The 26035-nt window shown below is 45.9% G+C and overlaps 2 protein-coding genes across 2 annotated transcripts; both read left to right on the top strand.

The window, feature by feature from the left end:
• The first annotated feature begins 6829 nt into the window (after positions 1–6829).
• LOC129491159 (theta defensin subunit D-like) lies at positions 6830–9656 on the top strand. Its single transcript, XM_055295095.1, has 3 exons — positions 6830–6879; positions 8565–8751; positions 9435–9656. Exons 2-3 carry the CDS (start codon positions 8577–8579, stop codon positions 9542–9544), a joined length of 285 nt encoding a protein of 94 aa, XP_055151070.1. The 5' UTR covers positions 6830–6879; positions 8565–8576; the 3' UTR covers positions 9545–9656.
• A 10112-nt stretch (positions 9657–19768) lies between these two features.
• On the top strand, positions 19769–20925 carry LOC129491166 (theta defensin subunit A-like). The gene is made up of 2 exons (XM_055295107.1): positions 19769–20022; positions 20706–20925. Exons 1-2 carry the CDS (start codon positions 19848–19850, stop codon positions 20813–20815), a joined length of 285 nt encoding a protein of 94 aa, XP_055151082.1. The 5' UTR covers positions 19769–19847; the 3' UTR covers positions 20816–20925.
• Positions 20926–26035: the final 5110 nt, after the last annotated feature.

Raw genomic sequence — 26035 nt, forward strand, 5'->3', positions numbered from 1 at the left:
CCACTCACGCTGTGTGCCTGGAGACTCTTAAGCCTGCCCAGAACTGGGTTAAGAGCAAGGTATTTGTGCACAGAGCACCAGGTGATGCAAGCTAACATCAAACTCACTGCCACCTTGGCCGCCTCCCTGAGAGACTTTCAAGAGACATTAGGTCTCAAGCAGCAAACTCAGGAGTCCTTGGCCCCAATGGTCCTAGACATTCGTTTGGGTTAAACTGTCCATTTCCCAAGCAATGAGGCAATTTTCCACTCTAGGGAACCACATGCTGTGTGCACATCCTTAACGAAACCAGCAAAACCTGCCCCGCCTGGTAACACAAGGCGAGGTGGGATTCAGTCACAACCAGGTGGTCTGCAACATCCCAGCCCACCAATGGGCTTTGATGTCTTGTTATAGTTAGAGCTCAGGTACTGGGGAGGCTGGTTCAGGCCAAGATTCCTCATCCTCTCCTGTGCGTGGGTGTCAGTCGTGAACTAGTCTCCCTAACAGAGTGTATCCTGTGATATGCAGGCCAGGCTCTCCTGGGGACTTTAAATATTCCGTTGCTGCAACTAGCTCAGCATCAGCCACCAGCACAGGCATCTTGGGGTCCAATGTCTTAGGAGTCATGGAGAATCCATCATTGGTTGCTGCCTGGGCCTGGCCAGGGCTGACCAAGGCAGATGAGGGGACCCTCCGTGGACTCCTGTCTGATCCCCAGCTTCCCACCAAATTTCTCAACTGCCCTTGCCACCAGAGTTATTTAATATACCCAACGGAAAGTAACCCAGAATATTAGGACACCTGATCCCAAATGACTCTTAAATAGGGAAGTCCTCTCCTGTTTGTGCACGGCTGCTCTTGCTACAGGAGACCCGGGACAGAGGACTGCTGTCTGCCCTCTCTCTTCACTCTGCCTAGCTTGAGGATCTGTAAGTAACCCAAAACTTACACTTTCACATTGAGGCTTCAACATTGAACCTGTGCCCCCAATCTGACCTCTGACTCCCGGGCCACCCCAGAGGGACCTAGTGGGTGAATCCCCTGCTGTGCATTTCTGTCTGAACCTCTGGTGACTTCTGGGAGCATTAGCTACCAGCTCAATTAACGGAGAAACTCAAGGAATTTCCTTCTAAATACATGTGTCCTATATGACGCGTCCGATAGAGACAACAATAGCTCCTTAAAACATCCTTGTATTTGGAGAGGAGCCTATCCTGCTCCTTGGCCTGTTTTTCAAACAGGTTACTTGTTATTTGCTTTTGAGTTATTTGACTTATGTATTTAGATATTTACCCCTTCTACCACTTAGGGTTTGCAATTATTGTCTTTCATTTTCTGGGTTGCTTTTTCACTCAGTTATTTGTTTTTTGGTTTGTTTTTTGACATGCAGATGCTTTAGAGGTCAGTGCAGCCCCACTTGTCTATTTTCCCGTTTATTGCCTGTGTCTTTGGTGTCATAGGAAAGATATGATTACCAACATCAATGACAAAGCGTTATCTTCATATGTTCCTCTCGTCATTTTATGTCTTCAGTTCTATGTTTGGGTCGTCGATCCATTTTGAGTTGCTAAAGGAACACATGTATACGAACACCAAATCCTAAGGTGGTATACAGTAGATATATACCACTTCAAATTCTTATTCAAATCTCAATAGAGCAGGAAACAAATTTTTGGCTGTAGACGAACTTTTTACTTCGATATCACTGTGTTCATTTCACCTATCGCCTGATAGGGTCATTGTCCTCTTCACACTGGCCCCTACAGGAGGCTACTCACCCCATACCTTCATGAGAGTGGTCACGCCCTTGAGGCCTGCAACAAATGACTCTTCACTTGATAGGAATTCATGCCTGCTGCCACAGTGTAGACCTATAGAGAGTAGTGGGGCCATCTGTAGGAAGAGACATTTGTACCCTGAACTTATTGAACAAAAGCACTGCTGTTATCCTTTGGTAGAATTGTAAAAAAGAAATATGTAATGAAGTGAGAAACAGGAAAAACATGCTAGGATCCTCATCACCACCATCCTCGCCAACTCAGCACAGACACTACACATAGAGATTCAAACTAGAGTGAAAGCTGGGAGAGCAAAGGAAGAAAACAGGGACATTGAGACCAACGGGATCCCACACAGTCTCCAACGAAATGCACACCTCCCCTCTCTGAGAAGGTTCAAGGTTTCTTGTCTCTGAGCCTTCTGTCTGCAGACCTACACATCCACGCTCCCTTCTCTCTACCAACTCATCTGCTCCTGCTCTCCCTCCTCCAGGTCACCCCAGCCATGAGGACCTTCGCCCTCCTCGCTGCCATGCTTCTCCTGGTGGCACTGCAGGCTCAGGCGGAGCCACTCCGGGCAAGAGCTGATGAAGCTGCAGCCCAGGAGCAGCCTGGAGCAGATGATCAGGAAGTGGCTCATGCCTTTACATGGGATGAAAGTGCGGCTCTTCCGCTTTCAGGTGAGACAGCCCGGCATGCAGAGCTGCAGGGTCTAGAGGGATGGACGGGAGACAGAGTCTGGAATCGAGTCTCAATGGTCCATGTCACTTAGGTGCCTTCATTTAGCATCTCTGGGCCTTGGTTTTCTCATCTATAAATTGAATAGAGAGCCCAATAAATCTAACAAATTTTCTGTCTTTAAAGACGTGAGGCTGCTCTGCCTGGAGAGTGACCATTCTTTTATTCCTTTACTTCCTTAACAATCCTTTCACTTTAGAAAATCAATAAAATTAAAAAATAAAACTTGACGTCAAGATATGTCTGTGAAATTCAGTAGGTTTGAGATATGAAGAGACAGTCTGACTAATTCTTTGTGGATTCAAACAAGTAGACTTCATTACAAGGAGAATATTTTACTGTATCTATAGAATAGTTTTTAAAAAGTAGAGCCAAGCCCAAGAGTGTGTTCAGCTGTGTGTGTGATGGGGCAGAAGCACAAAAATGAGAGCAAATGCGAGTGACTCTCGCATCCTGTGTGACCAGCACTGCTCTGTGTATTTATTCTTATTCACTGAGGTTGTTCATGCTACTGGCCCTAATACAGCCAACATCACTCATTCACTAGCACATGACTTACGCAAGATTCCCTTTACCAGCACTGCTGACCTTCTGATCCGTTTATGATGATTTCTCTGTGTCCCCAGAGTCAGCGAAAGGCTTGAGGTGCATTTGCGGAAGAGGAGTTTGCCGTTTGTTATAACGTGGCTTTGGGTCCTGCGCCTTTCGTGGTACACTCCACCAGATCTGCTGCCGCTGAGCTTGCAGAATCAAGAAAAATAAACTCAGAATTTACTTTGAGAGTTAAAAGAAATTCTTGTTACTTCTGTACCTTGTCCTCCATTTCCTTTTCTCATCCAAAATAAATACTTTGTTGCAAGATTTCTGTCTTTACATCTCTTTCACACTTGATGTGTCTTTCTATCTCAAGACACATGGGATGCACCTACCAGAACCCTAAGTGTTTAAACAAAATAAAATTCCAAATTCTAGGAATTTCAAGCAGGAGTTTGGGCTTTAGACTCAAATGGAAGCGAAGGCCCAAATCACACCACCAATCTCCCCATCCACTGCTCTGTCTTTTCACTCTGCCTCATTTTCTCTGCATCCACTTAAAGAGCTCCCGTGGGCTGGGCAAACAATCGGTGTCAGCGTAAACTTCACGTAGTCACAAAATCATTCCTTCTCAGGAGAAAGCAGCATCATCTCTGTCCTAAAGAACTGGAGTTTTATTGAATGTGTCCAGGTCACACGTTTGCCTTTTAAGCCATGGGGTTACAGCAGATTCACAGAAACAACTTTAAGAGGGAAATGGGTTGTTACCAAAGGCAGGATGCATGGAACAGAAAGCACAGCGGCCCACACTGGGATGTCCACATTAAGAGCACCCTCTAGCCACGTCTACGAAGACGTGGATTTGACACCCATAAAGTTGTCTTCACACCCAGAAAACGCACAAGCACAAATGCTCCACTGCACTTTGCAACATGCACTCTCCTGTGTTGCCTTAAAGCTACTGAGAATCTGATTCTGCCTGGAAAATACAGCTTCAGAGGGGATAAGGGGTGAGGGAGGGAAAGCAATTCACCAGGAAAACGGTAGCCTTCTTGTTGCTGCAGGGTGCTGAGGCAGCTCAGGGGCCAGCCACACCACTGGGACACTGCATGGATGGGGAAGCCCATCCAGACCCCAGGGAGGACAGAGTGGGTGCCCACCTCCAGTGCATTTCCGCTAGCTCACCCAGGGTTTCACCTTTCCTGCCTTTGTCTTCAGGGAAGTTGAGGCCAACGGCTCTCCCTACTGCAACATTCTGACTCCTATTTCACCAGTCTACAATAAGCGCTTCCTTCACATTTCTGAGACGTCTTGGTGAATTTTTTCTTGTACAATAGACGAAATAGGTTTCTTTGGCTATTTCTTTTCTGATTTTCTAAACTCGGCTTACAAGCCAAACCAGAATGAAAGGGATCTGAAAAGTACTCATTCCATTTTATGAATACCTGAATTTTTTCCTTTTCCACTAAGAAACAAACAACTCATGAAGAACCTAAAGGAAAGAGCCCCCTCTAACATTTCCCCTCAGTCACCCTCCCAACCTCTCAATGCTGTGTCCTCCTGGCTGACAGTGACCCCCACCTCTGTTCCAGCCCTCCACCCCATGGTCCTGCCACCACCTGGAATTCCTCCACCTCTGAATATCAAGTATGAAGGTCCCTGTCGCTGACTCACCCACTGTTCTTCCAGCCTCTCCCTCAGCTGTCCCTCCTTCCCTGCTGATCAGCATTGATAAGGCTGTTCTCCTACAGAAATGTGCCTGGGAATAATCCAGGAGTCTGTTCCCCAGGTTGCAGCAGGAACCCCTGTCATCTACCCTCATTTCCTGTTCTTATGAACTGCACCGTCTTTAACTCAGATTCTCTGAGCTAGGTAATATTTTTATATCATTTTCAGGCATATTAGTTGAGTTTTGCATTCAAATCTAAGAAACCACAACAAGCTGAGTTAACATTTTGACTGCTGCACCTGATACTTAACAAAGAATTCTGGCTTCATAAAACCCCTGATTGAAGGACCCAAAGCATAAGAGACCTTGTTGTCTTCACCTTTCATCACCCCCATTTTTCTCTTGATCTTACCTTGGGCTCACTCCCCAAGCGACAGCCTTATGAATTGTGATTATCTCCCCACAGGCTCCGTTACTGATCTCCGGGAGAAAACCCCTATTTTTTTCTCCGTTGTTTCAGTAACCTCCCGAGTCCCATGCCCTCCTCTGAGTCTGGGGCATTTCCAGAACCCGGAGATCTTCCCCTCGCGCATACACACCCCTTCATATTTTGCCCCTATAACCTCATCATTGTGACCCTACAGGCACCTACTACTGCCCTGGAAACTAAAACTGTAAGCAGGGACTCAGTTTCCCCAAATAGCCCAAATTTCTTCTTATGCTGGGATGAGACTGGGGCTTACTTCCTCCAATGTTGAAGTTCCTGGTCCTGCCACACATTAGGAACTGGCTGCTTCCTCAGACGGACAGCTGACCTTACTGCTCTGCCACAGTGACCACCACGTATCAAGGCTTGAGACGCCTCCTCCTTCAGCAAGATTGAGGGAGATGCTTCAGTTCTCACTCCACTGCCCCCAATCCTCCACAGTTCAATGCCTGCCACCTTCACACAGAGCTGCAGAGGAGGCCCTGAGCACCCAGCCTGTGGGACCAGCTCTGTGCATGACCTTCCCATGGTGGCAGGGGCTTTCTGGCCTGTACACTGGGTTCAGCAACCTCACCGTAGGTATTTATTGCCTCTGGAGTGACTGCTGTCTTTTCTCATTTCCAGAAACCTTATCCCATCTACCTCACTAGGAGAAGGAGGAGGAGAGTGGATAATGGTACATTTTAAAATGTGCTCTAGTCTTCCTAGGAATTCTCCTCAAATAACACAGGAGGGACCACAGGAGCTCGATCCAGCGTATCTCAAGTGACCAGTGATCATCCCACTCACGCTGTGTGTATGGAGGCTCTTAAGCCTGCACAGAATTGGCTTAAGAGCAAGGTATTTGAGCACACAGCACCAGGTGACGTAAGCTAACACCCATCTTGCTTCCACCTTGGCCGCCTCCCTGAGAGACTTCCAAGAGACATTAGGTCTCAAGTAGCAAACTCAGGAGTCCTTGGCCGCGATGATCCTAGACACTCGTTTAGCCTTAAACTGTCCATTGCCCAAGAAATGAGGCAATTGTCTGCTCCAGGGAACCACATGCTGTGTGCACATCCTTAACGAACCCAGCAAAACCTGCCCTGCCTGGTAACATAAGGCGAGGTGGGATTCAGTCTCAACCAGGTGGTCTGCAACATCCCAACCCAGTCAATCGGCTTTGATGGGTTGTTATGGTTAGAGCACAGGTACTGGGGAGGCTGGTTCAGGCAAGATTCCTCATCCTCTCCTGTGCATGGGTGTCAGTCGTGAACTTGTCTCCCTAACAGAGTGTATCCTATGATATGCAGGCCAGGCTCTCATGGGGGCTTTCAGTATTCCCTGGGTGCAATTACCTCAGCCTGAGCCATCAGCTCAGGTATCTCGGGGTCCATTGTGTTAGGAGTCATGGAATCCATCGTTGGTTGCTGCCTGGGCCTGGCCAGGGCTGACCGAGTTAGATGCGGGGTCCCTCTGTGGACTCACGTCTAGACCCCAGCGTCCCTCCAAATTTCTCAATTGCCCTTGCCACCAGAGTTATTTAATGTACCCAACAGAAAGTAACCCAGGATATTAGGACACCTGATCCCAAATCACCCTTAAATAGGGAAGTCCCCTCCTGTTTGTGCACGGCTGCTCTTGCTACAGGAGACTCGGGACAGAGGACTGCTGTCTGCCCTCTCTGGTCACTCTGCCTAACTTCAGGATCTGTAAGTAACACAAACCTTAAACTCTCACATTGAGGTTTCAACATTGAAGCTGTGCCCCCGGTCTGACCTGTGACTCCTGGACCACCCCAGAGGGACCTAGTGGGTGAATTCCCTGCTGTGCATTTCTCTCTGAACCTCTGGTGGTTGCCTGGGGCACTGGCTACCAGCTAAGTTAATACAGAAACTCAGGAAATTTCCCTCGAAATACACGTGTCCTACTTCACATGTCTAAGGGAGACAATAGCAGCTCCTTGATACACTATTTTATTTTGAGAGAAGCCTATCCTGCTCCTTGGCCTGTTTTTCAATCAGGTTACTTGTTATTTGCTTTTGAGTTGTTTGACTTCCTTATGTATTTGGATATTTACCCCTTCTACCACCTAGGGTTTGCAAATATTTTCTCTCATGTTCTGGGTCACTTTCTCACTCAGTTGTTTGTTTTTTTGATTTTTGCCGTTCAGGTGCTTTAATGTTCAATGCAGCCCCACTTGTCTATTTTCCCTTTCATTGCCTGTGTCTTTGCTGTCACAGCAAAGATATCATTACCAACATCAACGTCAAAGCATTATCTTCATACGTTCCTCTCATCATTTTATGGTTTCAGGTCTATGTTTGGGTCTTCGAAACATTTTGAGTTGATTTGTGTATGTAGTATATGATAAAAAACCAACTGTAGCCGGGCGCGGTGGCTCACACTTGTAACCCCAGCACTTTGGGAGGCTGAGGCGGGCGGATCACGAGGTCAGGAGATCGAGACCACGGTGAAACCCCGTGCCTACTAAAAATACAAAAAAATTAGCTGGGCGTGGTGGCGGGCGCCTGTAGTCCCAGCTACTCGGAGAGGCTGAGGCAGGAGAATGGTGTGAACCTGGGAGGCGGAGATTGCAGTCAGCTGAGATTGCGCCACTGCACTCCAGCCTGGGTGACAGAGTGAGACTCCACCTCAAAAAAAAAAAAAAAAAAAAAAAAACCAACTGTATATGAACATCAAATCCTAACTTGGTATACAATAGATTTATACCATTTTTAATTCTTATTCACATCTCAGTAGAGCTGGAAAAATTTCTTTTGGATGTAGATGAACTGTTTACCTCGATATCACTGTGTTCATTTCACCCATCACGTGATAGGGTCATGGTCCCCTTCACACTGGCTCCTACAGGAGGCTACTCACCCCATGCCTTCATGAGGGTGGTCACGCCCTTGATGCCTGCAACAAATGACTCTTCACTTGATAGGAATTTATGCCTGCTGCCAGAGTGTAGACCTCCAGGGAGTAGTGGGGCCATCTGCAGAAAATGACACATTTGCTGCCTGAACTTATTGAACAAAAGCACTGCTGTTATCTTTTGGCTGATTATTAAAAAGTAAATATGTAATGAAGTGAGAAACAGGAAAAACATGCCAGGACCCTCATCTCCACCATCCTCTCCAAACACCTGCTCCATCTACTCACACTTTCCAGTGTGAATAGAGATTCACACTAGAATAAAAGCTGAGAGATCAAAGGAGGAAAAGAGGGACATTGAGACCAATGGGATCCCACACAATCTCCAATGAAATTCACACCTCCTCTCACTGAGAAGTTTCAAAGTTTCTTGTCTCCGAGCCTTCTCTCTGCAGACCTATAAACCCAGGCTAACTCCTCTCTCCCCACACATCTGCTCCTGCTCTCCCTCCTCCAGGTCACTGTAGCCATGAGGACCCTTGCCCTACTCACCGCCACCGTTCTCTTGGTGGCCCTGCAGGCTCTGGGGGAGCCACTTCAGGCAAGAGCTGATGAAGCTGCAGCCCAGGAGCAGACTGGAGCAGATGATCAGGAAGTGGCTCATGCCTTTACATGGGATGAAAGTGCCGCCCTTCCGCTTTCAGGTGAGAGAGCCCGGCATACAGAGCTGCGGGGTCTAGAGGGATGGACGGGAGACAGAGTCTGGAATCGAGTCTCAATTGTCCATGTCACTTAGGTGGCTTCATTTAGCATCTCTGGTCCTTGGGTTTCTCATCTATAAATTGAATAGAGAGCCCAATAAATCTAACAGGTCTTCTGTCTATAAAGACTTGAGGCTGCTCTCCCTGGAGAGTAGCCATTATTTTACTCCTTTACTTTCTTAATAATCCTTACACTTTAGAAAAAATAAATAAAAAGGAAAGACTTGATTCCAAGATATGCCTGTGAAACTCAGTAGGTTTCAGATATGAAGAGACAGTCTGACTAGTTCTTTCTGGATCTAAACAAGTAGACTTCATTACAAGGACAATAATTTACTGTATCTATAGAATGGATTTTGAAAAGTAGAGCCAAACCTAAGAGGGTGTTCAGGTGTGTGTGTGATGGGGCAGAAGCACAAAAATGAGAGCAAATGAGAATGAGTCTCAAATCCTGTGTGACCAGCACTGCTCTGTGTATTTATTCCTATTGACTGAGGTTGTTCATGCCACCGGCCTTAATGCAGACAACATCACTCATCAGCTGGCACGTGACTTCTCCAAGATTCCCTTTACAACCCACTGTTGACCTTGGTGATCCACTTATGATGCTTTCTCTGTGTCCCCAGGCTCAGGGAGAGGCTTGAGGTGCTTTTGCAGAACAGGAATTTGCCTTTTGGCTCTACGTCGCTTTGGGTCCTGCGCCTTTGGTAGATTCTACCGGATCTGCTGCCGCTGAGCTTGCAGCATCAAGAAAAATAAGCTCATTATTTCCTTGAGAGTAGAAGAAATTCTTACTATTCCTGTACCTTATCCTCAATTTCATTTTCTCATCCTAAATAAATACCTTATCGCAAGATTTCTGTCTTTACATCTCTTTCACATTTGATGTCTCTTTGTGTCTCAAGACACTTGGCATGCACCTACCAGAATCCTCAGTTTTTAAACAAAACAAAATTCCAAATTCTAGGAATTTCAAGCAGGATTTGGGCTTCAGACTCTAACTGAAAAGAAGGCCCATATGATACCACCAATCTCCCCATCCACTGCTCTGTCTTTTCACTCTGCCTCATTTTCTCTGGATCCACTCAAAGAGCTCCCATGTACCGGGCAAAGAATCAGTGTCAGCTTAAATTTCATGCAGTCACAAAATCGTTACTTCCTGGGAAAACCACCATCCTCTGTGCTAAATAATTCGAGTTTCATTGAACAGTGTCAGATTCTACATTTTCCTTTTAAGACGTAGGGTTACATGGGATCCACTGAAACAACTTTCATTAAGAGGGAAATGGGTTGTTAGCAAAGGCGGCATGCATGGAACAGAAAGCACAGCAGTTCACACAGGCAGGTCCTCATTAAAAGCACCCTCCAGCCAGGTCTACTAAGACACGGATTTGACACCCATAAAGTTGTCTTCACACCCAGAAAACGCACAAGCACAAATGCTCCACTGCACTTTGCAACATGCACTCTCCTGTGCTGCCTTAAAGCTGCTGAGAATCTGATTCTGCCCGGAAAATACAGCTTCAGAGGGGATAAGGGGTGAGGGAGGGAAAGCATTTCACCAGGAAAACGGTAGCCTTCTTGTTGCTGCAGGGTGCTGAGGCACCTAAGGGTCCAGGCACCCCACTGGGACACTGCATGGATGGAGAAGCCCATGCAGACCCCAGGGAGGACAGAGTGGGTGCCCACCTCCAGTGCATTTCCCCTAGCTCACCCAGGGTTTCACCTTTCCTGCCTTTGTCTTCAGGGAAGTTGAGGCCAACGGCTCTCCCTATTGCAACGTTCTGACTCCTATTTCACCAGTCTACAATAAGCGCTTCCTTCACATTTCTAAGACATCTTGGTGAATTTTTTCTTGTACAATAAATGAAATAGGTTTCTTTGGCTATTTCTTTTCTGATTTTCTAAACTCGGCTTACAAGCCAAACCAGAATGAAAGGGATCTGAAAACTACTCATTCCATTTTATGAATATCTGAATTTTTTCCTTTTTCACTAAGAAACAAACAACTCATGAAGAACCTAAGTGAAAGAGTCCCCTCTAACATTTCCCCTCAGTCACCCTCCCAACCTCTCAATGCTGTGTCCTCCTGGCTGACAGTGACCCCCACCTTTTTTCCAGCCCTCCACCCCATGGTCCTGCCACCACCTGGAATTCCTCCACCTCTGAATATCAAGTATGAAGGTCCCTGTCGCTGACTCACCCACTGTTCTTCCAGCCTCTCCGGCAGCCGTCCCTCCTTCCCTGCTGATCAGCATTGATAAGGCTGTTCTCCTACAGAAATGTGCCTGGGAATAACCCAGGAGTCTGTTCCCCAGGCTGCGCCAGGAACACCTGCCATCTCCCCTCATTTCCTGTTCTTATGAACTGTACCATCTTTAACTCAGATTCTCTGAGCTAGGTAATATTTTTATATCATTTTCATGCATATTAGTTGAGTTTTGTATTCAAATTTAAGAAACCACAACAAGCTGAGTTAACATTTTGACTGCCACACCTGATACTTAACAAAGAATTCTGGCTTCATAAAATCCCTGATTGAAGGACCCAAAGCGTAAGAGACCTTGTTGTCTTCACCTTTCATCACCCCCATTTTTCTCTTGATCTTACCTTGGGCTCACTCCCAAAGTGACAGCCTTATGAACTATGATTATCTCCCCACAGCCTCTCTTGCTGATATCCAGGAGAAAACCCCTATTTCTTTCTTCATTGTTTCAGCCAACTCCTGAGTCCCATGCCCTCCTCTGAGTCTGTCACTCAGTGGAGAGACTGAGACTCCACCCGGATCCCACACTACCCCTGCTCCACACAGGAAACATTCAAACTAAGAATGGGTGAGGGGGCTCTTCAGCCACTCCACAGAGTCCACAGTTCCATGCCCCCACCACGATGGGCTCTTTGTGACACTTTGGGAAGAAGTTGAGAAAATTCATTCCTATTTCATCAATATTTTAGAGAAGCTGAGATTTAAACACACAAAATATGTACAAATCCAATTTCTCAGCAATGCTGTGAAAATGCCCTCTGTTCATCTAGGGCTGTGTGAAAAGACACCACAAACCTTAGGGAATTAAGACAGCATGATCAGGTCTTCATTCACACATTTGCAGCTGGGACATAGCTCCCTCCATTGGCATCAGTGGAGAGATTCTTCTGGGAGCTGAAAACCGCAGGGCCAAGACACTTGCACACAGGTAGCAGGGAGTGCTGGGCTGGCTCAGTGGGAGCTCTGACAGGCTGAGGGATGAGACACTGTGATGCACTGAGGCCAGGTCATGCCAGCTCATGAGAGAAAAGATAGATGTGACACTTTTTCTCCCATTCATAGCTAGGAGGATTTGAACCAGACAGATTTACAAACACTGCATATCAGTTTTGTTTTCCTAGAAAGCTGGTTGCTCTGGGTTCTCTAGCTCGTCCTTGCAGGTGGGCTCAGTTCCTGACTTTTTGCAACGCTTAGACTTCCTCCAAGCATGGTATCTGGGCTTCAAAGGCACCAGCAATCTTAGAAGGTGTGGGGTGCTAGAAAAAAAAATACCATACACCAAGTGACTTATAAACAACAAAAATACATTTCTCAGTGTTCTCGAGGCTGAGGTGTCCAAATCAAGGTGCCAACAGATTTGGTGTCTGGTGAGGACCAGCCTTTTGCTTCATAGACAGCACCTTCTCACGGCTTCCTCACTGGGGAGAAGACATGAAGGAGCTCTCTGCAGCCTCTTCCTCAGGGGCACTAATCCTGTTCATAAGGGCTCCACCCTCCTGAACTTATCAGCTCCCAGAAAGCCCCACCTTTTCGTGGTATCACCTAGGCTAGGGATTTCAACATATGAATTTCAGAGAGACAAAAACATTTAGGCTGCAGCACCATCCAATACACAGGAAGTGAAAGATACCAACTTCTTATGACCTTAGCCCAACAAACGGCATGGGGCTAAGTCAGGTGTGTTCAACTGGTCAAGATGTCACCCAATCTAGATTCAACCGGAGACATTTTCACCTCCATTTTTATGTGAAAAGAGTCAGGGATTCAGGGCCACATTTTAAAACAGCTCAAGGAAGTTATTTCTTCATGGTTTATTGTAAAATTGCTGCAGACGACAACACCAGACACATAGACAACCTGAGAGAGGCAGCTGGGAAAGGCAGACAAAGTGCAGGGAACTTGGAGTTCTTGCCTGTCCCAGCTGGATCTGCAGACCCGGGAGTCTCTGTGTGGCACAGGCAGCACCATGACCCTCCCTGCAGGAGGGTGGACAAACAGCTGAGGGGAGGGACAGGGCGTTGCACTCTGAGGAGCTGGGATGTGGCCAGTCCTCCTCAGAGTTCATCCCCACGCACCCCCGCTCTGCCTCATGCTAACACGCACGCTGTGTCCCACGAATGCCCTTCCCTACCAGCTCAAAACCAGGTCTCAGGGGTGTGCCCAAGATCCACACACACTGTGTCTGCTGGGGCCACTAGACAGCCTCAACGTGTGTGGGAATATTCTTGCTGCTCTGGAGGCCTCTCTCCTCTCACGCCCACATCTGCACCCTCACCCACACCTTCTCCAGAATATTTCCTTCAACCTGATGGTGTCAAGGCTCTCATGGAGAGTTCAGCCTCACTTCAATATTCCCTGAAACTTCAAACGCATGTGTATGAAAGAACAGCTTCAGCCATGTCTACTGTCACTGGATGTTGACACTGGTGGAGAAAATGGGAAAATCAGGCTAGGGGCAGGGACTGAGGATAAACATGGAAGGGAAAGTGTTGCAAAGACTTTCAGACAAAACACTTGTTTGCTGAAACTCCAGAGTTCTGCCAAGGTTCTAGGGCAGTCCAAAAAGAAATGTGAAAGGGACTGCAAGAGAAGAATCTCTGTGTTAGTTGAGATGAAAGTTGGAAAGCCTTTCTCTGATGGCCAGTGATAATGAGCATTTCTTCATGTGTTTTTTGGCTGCATAAATGTCTTCTTTTGAGAAGTGTCCATGTCCTTTGCCCACTTTTTGATGGGGTTTTTTGTTTTTTTCTTGTAAATTTGTTTGAGTTCATTGTAGATTCTGGATATTAGCCCTTTGTCAGATGAGTAGGTTGCAAAGATTTTCTCCCATTCTGTAGGTTGCCTGTTCACTCTGATGGTAGTTTCTTTGGCTGTGCAGAAGCTCTTTAGTTTAATTAGACCCCATTTGTCAATTTTGGCTTTTGTTGCCATTGCTTTCGGTGTTTTAGACAAGAAGTCCTTGCCCACGCCTATGTCCTGAATGGTATTGCCTAGGTTTTCTTGTAGGATTTTAATGGTTTTAGGTCTAACATTTAAGTCTTTAATCCATCTTGAATTAATTTTTGTATAAGGTGTAAGGAAGGGATCCAGTTTCAGCTTTCTACATATGGCTAGCCAGTTTTCCCAGCACCATTTATTAAATAGGGAATCCACGAAAACCACAGTGAGATACCATCTCACACCAGTTAGAGTGGCCATCATTAAAAAAGCAGGAAACAACAGGTGCTGGAGAGGATGTGGAGAAATAGGAACACTTTTACACTGTTGGTGGGGCCGTAAACTAGTTCAACCATTGTGGAAGTCAGTGTGAGATTCCTCAGGGATCTACAACTAGAAATACCATTTGACCCAGCCATCCCATTACTGGGTATATACCCAAAGGACTATAAATCATGCTGCTATAAAGACACATGCACACGTATGTTTATTGCGGCACTATTCACAATAGCAAAGACTTGGAACCAACCCAAATGTCCAACAATGATAGACTGGATTAAGAAAATGTGGCACATATACACCATGGAATACTATGCAGCCATAAAAAATGATGAGTTCATGTCCTTTGTAGGGACATGGATGAAACTGGAAAACATCATTCTCAGTAAACTATCGCAAGGACAAAAAACCAAACACTGCATGTTCTCACTCATAGGTGGGAATTGAACAATGAGAACTCACGGAAACGGGAAGGGGAACATCACACTCCGGGGACTGTTGTGGGGTTGGAGGAGGGGGGAGGGACAGCATTAGGAGATATACCTAATGCTAAATGACGAGTTAATGGGTGCAGGAAATCAACATGGTACATGGATACATATGTAACAACCTGCACATTGTGCACATGTACCCTAAAACCTAAAGTATAATAAAAAATAAAAATAAAAATAATAAAAATAAAATAAAAATGGAAAGCTTGAGACACAACCAAAAAAAAAAAAAAAAAAAAAAAGTTGGAAAGCCACTAGACAAGGAACAGGTGCAACCTCAACACAGGCTGGGATCCCAGTGGGTCCCGCGAAAGGAGTACCATGCACTAGCCTGGAGTGCTCACCGCTACAGCCAAGCCTGGGAGGGAAGGACATCAGGACACTGAATTAGGGGTGAGGAAGGCTGAGCCAGGAGCCACCACCGACTCAGAGCCACTTGCAGCGCATTGTGTGCTCCCTGAACTCCTGAAAACACTCCGGGTGCTACTGGTACGGCTGCTGCTGAACCAGACACACAGGAGCTGTCAGGCTGTGCAACAGCAGGAGTAAACGGAATGCCCAGAACCCACATTCCTTCATGGGTGACCACCTGGGAAGGTCACCACCACCGGGATGGCCACTATCTCAGACAACAGCACCCCTGCCCAAGAGATCATCCGGGGAGACGACAGCTTCATCGGAAAAAGACACATCAATGACTCTCATAATTTTTTAACTTGTATTTTAGATTCCTGGGTCCATGTTCAGCTTTGTCATATGTAGGGTGGATCTATAGGGCAATGTTGAGGGTTTGGGTACAATTTATCCGATCGCCCAGATAGAGAGCATACTACACAATAGGCAGGCCTACAACATTTGCTCTCCTCCCTCCCTGGTCCCTCTCCCAGTCCCTGCTGCCCATTCTTCCCTCCTTTATGTGCATGAGTCCATGAGTACCCGCTGTGTAGCTCCCACTTATAAGTGAGATCATGCGATATTTGGTTTCCTGCTCCTGCGTTAATTCGCTAAGGATAATGGCTTCCAGCTGCATCCATCTTTCTGCAAACAACACAATTTCATTCTCTTTTATGACTGTAGTATCCCATGACGTATATGTGCCACATTTTTTTCATCCAATCCACCACTGATGGGCATCTAGGTCGATTCCATGTCTTTGTTATCGTGAGTGATGCTCGCATGAACATACAACCGCATGTGTCTTTTAAGCAGAATGATTTGTTTTCTTTGGATGTATACCCAGTAGTGGGATTGCTCGGTGGAATGAGAGCTCTGTGTTATTTGGCAAATCCCTAAACTGCTTACCACTGTGTCTGAACAAATTAACACTCCCCCAATAGTGTATAAGCGCTCTCTTCTCTATGCAGTCCTGCCAATATCTGTTATTTTTTTAATATTAATCACAGCCATTCTGACTAGTAGGAATTAGTATCTCGTTGAGGTTTTTATTTGCATTTCTCTAATGATCAGTAATGTAAAGCATTTTTTCATATGTTTGTCAGCCTCTTGTATGTCTTTTTCTTTTTGAGAAGTATCTGTTCATGCCCTGGCACACATTTTAAAGGGGTCATTTCATTTTTGCTTACTTATCTCTTTAAGTCCCTGGTAGAGGAAAATCACTTTGACCACGAGGTCACCACCAAACAGCCTCTCCTTACTGCTGCAAGTACGGGCCTCGCTATCCCCCAGGCATGGCGCTGGCTCATGTCCAGTACCCAAACTCTTGCCTTGCTGCTTCCTTTTACCTTGAGCTTTGCTGGGTAGCCCAGCGATGACATCATTGAGTGGAATTTTGCCGAGATCACCATTTGCCTTCAGTGTAATCCCATTACTTTATGGCGCAAGGAACTTACAGAGTCTCAGTCAAATTGTAAGGCTGCCCTAGAAGCTATGCAAAAACTATGAACTTGCGGGACCTGTGTGTAACAACCCCATGCCCGAATCTAACCAACTCTCCAGTGATAACGCTCATGCAGTGCTGGGGAAACGCCTACAGACTGGAGTGTGTTCTGTGTGCAGGAAGCAGGTCCAGGTTCCACTTCCGCAGGACACGGGGCATTTCCAGAACCCGGAGAACTTCCTCTCGCACATACACACCCCTTCATATTTTGCCCCTATAACCTCATCATTGTGACCCTACAGGCACCTATTAATGCCCCAGAACATAAAACTGTCACCAGGGACTCCGTTTCCCCAAATAGCCCAAATTTCTTCTTATGCTGGGATGAGACTGGGGCTTACTTCCTCCAATGCTGAAGTTCCTGGGCCTGCCATGCATTAGCAACTGGCTGCTTCCTCAGAGGGACAGCTGACTTCACTGCTCTACCACAGTGACCACCCCCTATCAAGGCTTGAGACGCCTCCTCCTTCCATAAGATTGAGGGAGATGCTTCAGTTCTCACTCCACTGCTCCCAGTCCTCCACAGGTCAATGCCTGCCGCCTTCACACAGAGCTGCAGGGGAGGACCTGAGCACCCAGCCTGTGGGACCAGCTCTGTGCATGACCTTCCCATGGCGGCAGGGGCTGCCCGGCCTGCACACTGGGTTCAGCAACCTCACCGTAGGTATTTATTGCCTCTCGAGTGACTGCTGTCTTTTCTCATTTCCAGAAACCTTATCCCATCTACCTCACTAGGAGAAGGAGGAGGGGGGTGGATAGTGGTACATTTTAAAATGTGCTCTACTCTTCCTAGGAATTCTCCTCAAATAACACAGGAGGGACCATAGGAGCTCGATCCTGCGTATCTGAGGTGACCAGTGATCATCCCACTCATGCTGTGCATATGGAGGCTCTTAAGCCTGCCCAGAATTGGCTTAAGAGCAAGGTATTTGAGCACACAGCACCAGGTGATGCAAGCTAACATCCATCTTGCTTCCACCTTGGCCGCCTCCCTGAGAGACTTCCAAGAGACATTAGGTCTCAAGTAGCAAACTCAGGAGTCCTTGGCCGCGATGGTCCTAGACACTCTTTTAGCCTTAAACTGTCCATTGCCCAAGCAATGAGGCAATTGCCCGCTCCAAGGAACCACATGCTGTGTGCACATCCTTAACGAACCCAGCAAAACCTGCCCTGTCTGGTAACACAAGGCGAGGTGGGATTCAGTCTCAACCAGGTGGTCTGCAACATCCCAACCCAGTCAATCGGCTTTGATGTGTTGTTATGGTTAGAGCACAGGTACTGGGGAGGCTGCTTTAGGCAAGATTCCTCATCCTCTCCTGTGCATGGGTGTCAATCGTGAACTTGTCTCCCTAACAGAGTGTATCCTCTGACACGCAGGCCAGGCTCTCCTGGGGGCTTTAAATATTCCCTGGGTGCAGTTACCTCAGCCTGAGCCATCAGCACAGGCATCTCGGGGTCCATTGTGTTAGGAGTCATGGAATCCATCGTTGGTTGCTGCCTGGGCCTGGCCAGGGCTGACCGAGTTAGATGCGGGGTCCCTCTGTGGACTCACGTCTAGACCCCAGCGTCCCTCCAAATTTCTCAACTGCCCTTGCCACCAGAGTTATTTAATGTACCCAACAGAAAGTAACCCAGGATATTAGGACACCTGATCCCAAATCACCCTTAAATAGGGAAGTCCCCTCCTGTTTGTGCACGGCTGCTCTTGCTACAGGAGACTCGGGACAGAGGACTGCTGTCTGCCCTCTCTGGTCACTCTGCCTAACTTCAGGATCTGTAAGTAACACAAACCTTAAACTCTCACATTGAGGTTTCAACATTGAAGCTGTGCCCCCGGTCTGACCTGTGACTCCTGGACCACCCCAGAGGGACCCAGTGGGTGAATTCCCTGCTGTGCATTTCTCTCTGAACCTCTGGTGGTTGCCTGGGGCACTGGCTACCAGCTAAGTTAATACAGAAACTCAGGAAATTTCCTATGAAATACACGTGTCCTACTTCACATGTCTAATAGAGACAATAGCAGCTCCTTGAAACATTATTTTATTTTGAGAGGAGCCTATCCTGCTCCTTGGCCTGTTTTTCAATCAGGTTACTTGTTATTTGCTTTTGAGTTGTTTGACTTCCTTATGTATTTGGATATTTACCCCTTCTACCACCTCGGGTTTGCAAATATTTTCTCTCAAGTTCTGGGTCACTTTCTCACTCAGTTGTTTGTTTTTTTTATTTTTGTCGTTCAGATGCTTTAATGTTCAATGCAGCCCCACTTGTCTATTTTCCCTTTCATTGCCTGTGTCTTTGCTGTCACAGCAAAGATATCATTATCAACATCAATGTCAAAGAGTTATCTTCATATGTTCCTCTCATCATTTTATGGTTTCAAGTCTATGTTTGGGTCTTCGAAACATTTTGAGTTGATTTGTGTATGTAGTATATGATAAAAAACCACATGTATATGAACATCAAATCCTATCTTGGTATACAATAGATTTATACCATTTTTAATTCTTATTCACATCTCAGTAGAGCTGGAAAAATTTCTTTTGGATGTAGATGTACTGTTTACCTCGATATCACTGTGTTCATTTCACCCATCACGTGATAGGGTCATGGTCCCCTTCACACTGGCTCCTACAGGAGGCTACTCACCCCATGCCTTCATGAGGGTGGTCACGCCCTTGATGCCTGCAACAAATGACTCTTCACTTGATAGGAATTTATGCCTGCTGCCAGAGTGTAGACCTCCAGGAAGTAGTGGGGCCATCTGCAGAAAATGACACATTTGCTCCCTGAACTTACTGAACAAAAGCACTGCTGTTATCTTTTGGCTGATTATTAAAAAGTAAATATGTAATGAAGTGAGAAACAGGAAAAACATGCCAGGACCCTCATCTCCACCATCCTCTCCAAACACCTGCTCCATCTACTCACACTTTCCAGTGTGAATAGAGATTCACACTAGAATAAAAGCTGAGAGATCAAAGGAGGAAAAGAGGGACATTGAGACCAATGGGATCCCACACAATCTCCAATGAAATTCACACCTCCTCTCACTGAGAAGTTTCAAAGTTTCTTGTCTCCGAGCCTTCTCTCTGCAGACCTATAAACCCAGGCTAACTCCTCTCTCCCCACACATCTGCTCCTGCTCTCCCTCCTCCAGGTCACTGTAGCCATGAGGACCCTTGCCCTACTCACCGCCACCGTTCTCTTGGTGGCCCTGCAGGCTCTGGGGGAGCCACTTCAGGCAAGAGCTGATGAAGCTGCAGCCCAGGAGCAGACTGGAGCAGATGATCAGGAAGTGGCTCATGCCTTTACATGGGATGAAAGTGCCGCCCTTCCGCTTTCAGGTGAGAGAGCCCGGCATACAGAGCTGTGGGGTCTAGAGGGATGGACGGGAGACAGAGTCTGGAATCGAGTCTCAATTGTCCATGTCACTTAGGTGGCTTCATTTAGCATCTCTGGTCTTTGATTTTCTCATCTATAAATTGAATAGAGAGCCCAATAAATCTAACAGGTCTTCTGTCTATAAAGACTTGAGGCTGCTCTCCCTGGAGAGTAGCCATTATTTTACTCCTTTACTTTCTTAATAATCCTTACACTTTAGAAAAAATAAATAAAAAGGAAAGACTTGATTCCAAGATATGCCTGTGAAACTCAGTAGGTTTCAGATATGAAGAGACAGTCTGACTAGTTCTTTCTGGATCTAAACAAGTAGACTTCATTACAAGGACAATAATTTACTGTATCTATAGAATGGATTTTGAAAAGTAGAGCCAAGCCTAAGAGGGTGTTCAGGTGTGTGTGTGATGGGGCAGAAGCACAAAAATGAGAGCAAATGAGAATGAGTCTCAAATCCTGTGTGACCAGCACTGCTCTGTGTATTTATTCCTATTGACTGAGGTTGTTCATGCCACCGGCCCTAATGCAGACAACATCACTCATCAGCTGGCACGTGACTTCTCCAAGATTCCCTTTACAACCCACTGTTGACCTTGGTGATCCATTTATGATGTTTTCTCTGTGTCCCCAGGCTCAGGGAGAGGGTTGAGGTGCATTTGCAGAAGAAGATTTTGCCGTGCGTTACAACGTCGCTTTGGGACCTGCGCCCTTGGTGCATTCTACCTGGCCTGCTGCCTCTGAGCTTGCAGAATCAAGAAAAATAAGCTCACTATTTCCTTTGAGAGTAAAAGAAATTCTTAATCTTCCTGTACCTTGTCCTCAATTTCATTTTCTCATTCTAAATAAATACCTTATCGCAAGATTTCTGTCTTTACATCTCTTTCACATTTGATGTGTCTGTGTCTCAAGACACTTGGCATGCACCTACGAGAATGCTAAGTTTTTAAACAAAACAAAATTCCAAATTCTAGGAATTTCAAGCAGGAGTTTGGGCTTCAGACTCTAACTGAAAAGAAGGCCCATATGACACCACCAATCTCCCCATCCACTGCTCTGTCTTTTCACTCTGCCTCATTTTCTCTGGATCCACTCAAAAAGCTCCCATGTACTGGACAAACAATCAGTGTCAGCTTAAAGTTCATGCAGTCACAAAATCGTTACTTCTCCAGGAAAACCACCATCCTCTGTGTTAAAGAATTGGAGTTTCATTGAACAATATCAGATTGTACATTTTCCTTTTAAGACACATGAGATCCACTGAAACAACTTTCATTAAGAGGGTAATGGATTGTTAGCAAAGGCGGGATGCATGGAACAGAAAGCACAGCAGCCCACACCGGGATGTCCTCATTAAGAGCACCCTCCAGCCATTTCTACTAAGACCTGGATTTCACACCCATAAACTCTTCTTCACACCCAGAAAATGCACAAACACAAATGCTCCACTGCACTTTGCAACACACACTCTCTTGTGTTGCCTTAAAGCTTCTGAGAACTGAATCTGCCTGGAAAATACAGCTACAGAGGGGATAAGGGACGAGGGAGGGAAAACATTTCACCAGGAAAATGGTAGCCTTCTTGTTGCTGCAAGGTGCTGAGGCAGCTCAGGGGTCCAGGCACCCCACTGAGACACTGCATGGATGGGGAAGCCACCAACACCAACCACAAATGCCCAGACACCAGCAGAAGGGAGCAGGTGTTCCCCACGTCCACCTCATGCAGATTCTGAGCAGGTATCGGCCCTGGACTGAGGCTCTGCCCATCTGAAGTGGCAGCTCAGGGATCCAGGCACCCTACTGAGATGCTGCATGGCTGGGGAACTCAATACAGATCTTAGGGACTACAGATGATTCTATGTCTGACAGATAAATGGTCCCAGCTCTACCTCTTCTTTAGACAAGGAAGGACACATATTAAGATTGAGAACGCAATGGCCAGGCAACCTTCCTTGGGTTCCTATAACTGCCACTGACTTGAAGTCACATGGTGCTTGCTGTAACTCTGCATATTGCTCCTAACTGTCCACTGGGCTGGGCTGACTCCCTCACACAGCTTCTGCACTTCACCCAGATGTCCACCTTTCTTGCACCCCAGATCCTGGGGTCTCTCTTAAAACTTCCCTTTGTCACTGAGGGCTTTGCTGATTTCTCAATTTTAAATTGCAACTAGTTCCCCCTGGAAACCTCTATCCCCTTCTTCTCTTATTTTAAACCGTAGAATTTCACACCATCTTACTTTCTGTGGATTTCCCCTGCTTTCTGTAACGTTTGCCTCCCTACTCTAGAAGGTGAGCTGCAAGTTTTACTCATTGTTGGACCACAGTGCATAGACAACTCCCTAATAAATAGTAGAGGATCAGCAAATTCATTATGATTACATTAATTAGTCATATCTAACATCACATATTATTACAAAATAACATTGTTATTATAAAACTTCATAGAATAAACCTGACACCTATGGGGATAAAGCACCCATGTGCCTAGTCCATGTGACAGCATTGCTTTAAAAATCAATAAAAATCATTTAAAACTAACAGGAGAATATCATGGGTAAAATATGGCTTTGTGAAGCATCACTACCTTCTACTGAAGAACTAGCCATTTTGGCCTGTGGTGGCAAGAAAAGAGTTTATGATATATCTTTCACTGAAACATACAAGATATTGAAAAATTCAATACATTAAAAAGAAGAGGTAGAGCAGTATTCTAGGTAAAGAAAATGGCATTGGGACAAGAAATTTGCAGGGTCAGGTTGACCTCCACTGAATTTAGAGGAATTGCTGCTGCAACAGAGAAGAGTAGAGCAGAATTCCGGCCGACGTGCTGAGAAGCGTCCATCAATCCAAGGGAAGGGGGCAGACAAGGACGGAGCACCCCATCATCCTCTACTGGGGGCACCACATGTGGCTTCTGCTACTGCAGTCCAGGGTGGCCAATGAAAGCGGCAAACTCTAGGGACGGAGAACGCAGGGAGAGATGTGAGGGTCTCCAGACAACCAGGGTAATTTTCTCAGCCTCAAATAAGACCCGGAAATGATTATTGAAAACACAAACTCTATATGTACACTGAAGACCTACTAGGCATTTTAAAGAACCCACTCATGTGATCGAACCATAAAGAGAAGTGAGAGGTGGGCCATGTTTTCAAAATGTGATTATCCCAAGATATAGCATCCCTGTCTCATTGTAGGGCTTCCACTGTGAGGCTCTGAATCCCTACAGGGCATGGAAGCACAGAGAAGAGGGTGCTTGGCAGTTTCATTTCCACTCACCCTTTTCTGTTCTTAAGCCCTCATCCTTAAGATGTGAAGCTGTGTCTAGAAAATTTCCAGGAAGCTTCTCATCCACAATTTCCAGTCTAAATTCACTTGCCATTCCCCATGTTTACAACCTTCCCTTCAGTGAGCACAGTCTACACAGCATACTACTGAATGTCTTCATACGTTTCCTCTCCACACTCTTCTCCACACTTGGAACTTTGTCTCTCACCTCTTTCCTTGCCCCAATCTTGTCCTTCTTCAAGGAGGACATGAAGCCTCTACTGCTCCACAGTGTCACTTGACTGTAGTTAGGCACTTACTGGGGACAAGCTTTTTGGTACAAAGGACACAGGTGTAAGACAATTTTTCCATGGGTGGGGGGCTGAGGGATGGTTTGTGGATGAAACTATCCCACCTCATATCATCAGGCATTAGTTAGATTCTGATAAGGAGCACACAGCCTAGATCCTTCGAGCAGTTCACAGTAGGGTCCACATTCCTATGAGAATCAAACGTCACCGCTAATCTGACAGGAGGTAGAGCTCAGGCAGTAATGTTCCCTCACCTCCTGCTGTGTGCCCTGGTTCCTAACAGGCCACAGACTGGTACTGGTCCTCAGGCCAGGGGTTAGGGACTCATGCCATAAGCAGATGAAGGGATTTGGAAAAAGGGGCCTGGGATTCCAACCTAGCTTTGACGATGCTGGACCTTTTTCCTTGGAGACAACACGTTAATCCTATGGACCAAACTATGGTATTCTGTAAAATGAGAACACTAATGTGTTCTTCCCATCTATGATGGGTTGAAGGCAGCATTGTGTGACATCATAGAAGTGCTATTAACTGGATAACTCCTATAGGCCAGACAGTATTCTCAAAACACATAAAGATTTACTGTACTAGTATTAGCGAATATGAACTGATTACTAAGAAATATACATCCATTATAATAACTAATAGTCACATTAATCCTATTAACTCCCAATTACCATTAAATATTTTTTTTCAGAAATATACATTAAGGAGAAAATGAACATTATACAGATTATTTCCCTTAATAAAAGTCAAAAATGATTGAGCAACAAGGCTGATGCCAAATTCCATATACTTCATTCATACCCTATACTCTCTATCCTCTGAATTCTGCAATGCTGGCTTCTGTAAGCTGCTGGGTTATTTGTGCTCTGAGCCTAGAACCTGACAGCCGCTGATGCTCGAGGGATCTTTGCTGAGTGAGAGTCTTACATGAGGATCACATGCTCTCCTCGGCACATGCCTTTGTAAAGCCCCTCCTTTGGGATTTCATGTGAAGCGCCTGGGATCTGACCTTTTGGTCCACATCCTTTAAGTAGCTGAAGTCAAGCTTATTACCAGACGCCACCAGTCAGAATTCCCATTGATCATCATTACTGAGTAAAGAGACTTATTGCTCTCAGAAAATGGTGGCTGGGAGTACTGTTGACCTCTCCACAGACTGGAGATAATGATATGGCCAGCAGGATGCACCCATCGGGGTCTACAGGTGCATGAGATTGTAGCAAGAACAGGTCCCCAAGACTGCAATTCATCTTGGGGTCCAGTCTCTCCTGTGCAGAAGCAGGATCTGAATGTCTCTGAGGAGGGAAGAGACATGGGCTTCCTGTGTGTATAAGTCACTCAGGTGCAAGATCAGAGATAAGGGCCTTCAGAAATGTAATTCTGTGCTTACACTGAAATGTGTGTACTTTGGGGAAGACTGAGGCACAGCATGGTGGGACAGAAGAGGTGAAATAGACCACACAGAGCACCTTTGTTGCTCCAACATCACTTTGACGTTTCTCTGATCTAGCAGCTCCATCTACGGCCATGCTTCCTACATACTTGCTGGGCCTCTGTACGTGCCATTCATACGTCCAATTGGTGTAGATCCTGACAGCCCTCCCTGGGACAGCACGGCCTCCTCAGGGAGGGTGGCAGCAGATGGAAAGGCAACCCTGACTCATAGCACAGAACATGAATGAACACATGCAAGACTGAGTTTTACAAGGTTAAGTGGGAAAGACACAAAACTCGGAAATCGACAAAGAAATTTTAAATCTACATAAAAATAACAGCACATCAAAAGAAACCCTACACAGAATGACAAACTCTAAAAATATTTCTAATACATATGACAAAGAGTTAATTTCAAACTCTATAAAGAGATGCTACCAGTCAATAAAAATAAATAGGCCAAGAAGGTTAAAAAAAAAAAAAAGCACTTCAGGGAAAATAAATACAAGTGTTTCTTGGGCATTAAATCATCTTGAGCCTAATTTACGTGAAAAATGCAAACCAAGACTCCACTGTGATATCAAATTTTGCTTATCACGTTGGAAAAGATTTAAAAAGCTCCATAATGCATGTACCAGCTGCTTTCAGCCACAAAGACCAGGAAACCCAAATGAACAGTGCATTTCAAAGATAAGATCATGTTTCTCCTCAGTCGTGACACAACCAGAGGTGGGCAAACAGGAGCGGGTGCAATATCTCAACCATGGTCTCAAGAACCAAGGAGTCTTGTATCTTTCTGCTCCTCCATCCATATGGAGGAATTATCTTCTTCGTAGTAAAAAGACAGCTGTTTCTGCAAGTCCAAGTGCTTCCACGATCCAAGAAGAAAAAAGGAAGACCACATAAAACAATAATGGAAAAATATAACACAAAAACAGAAATTTATTT

Source organism: Symphalangus syndactylus, chromosome 1 (assembly GCF_028878055.3).
Source record: "Symphalangus syndactylus isolate Jambi chromosome 1, NHGRI_mSymSyn1-v2.1_pri, whole genome shotgun sequence".
Classification (NCBI taxonomy): Eukaryota; Metazoa; Chordata; class Mammalia; order Primates; family Hylobatidae; genus Symphalangus; species Symphalangus syndactylus.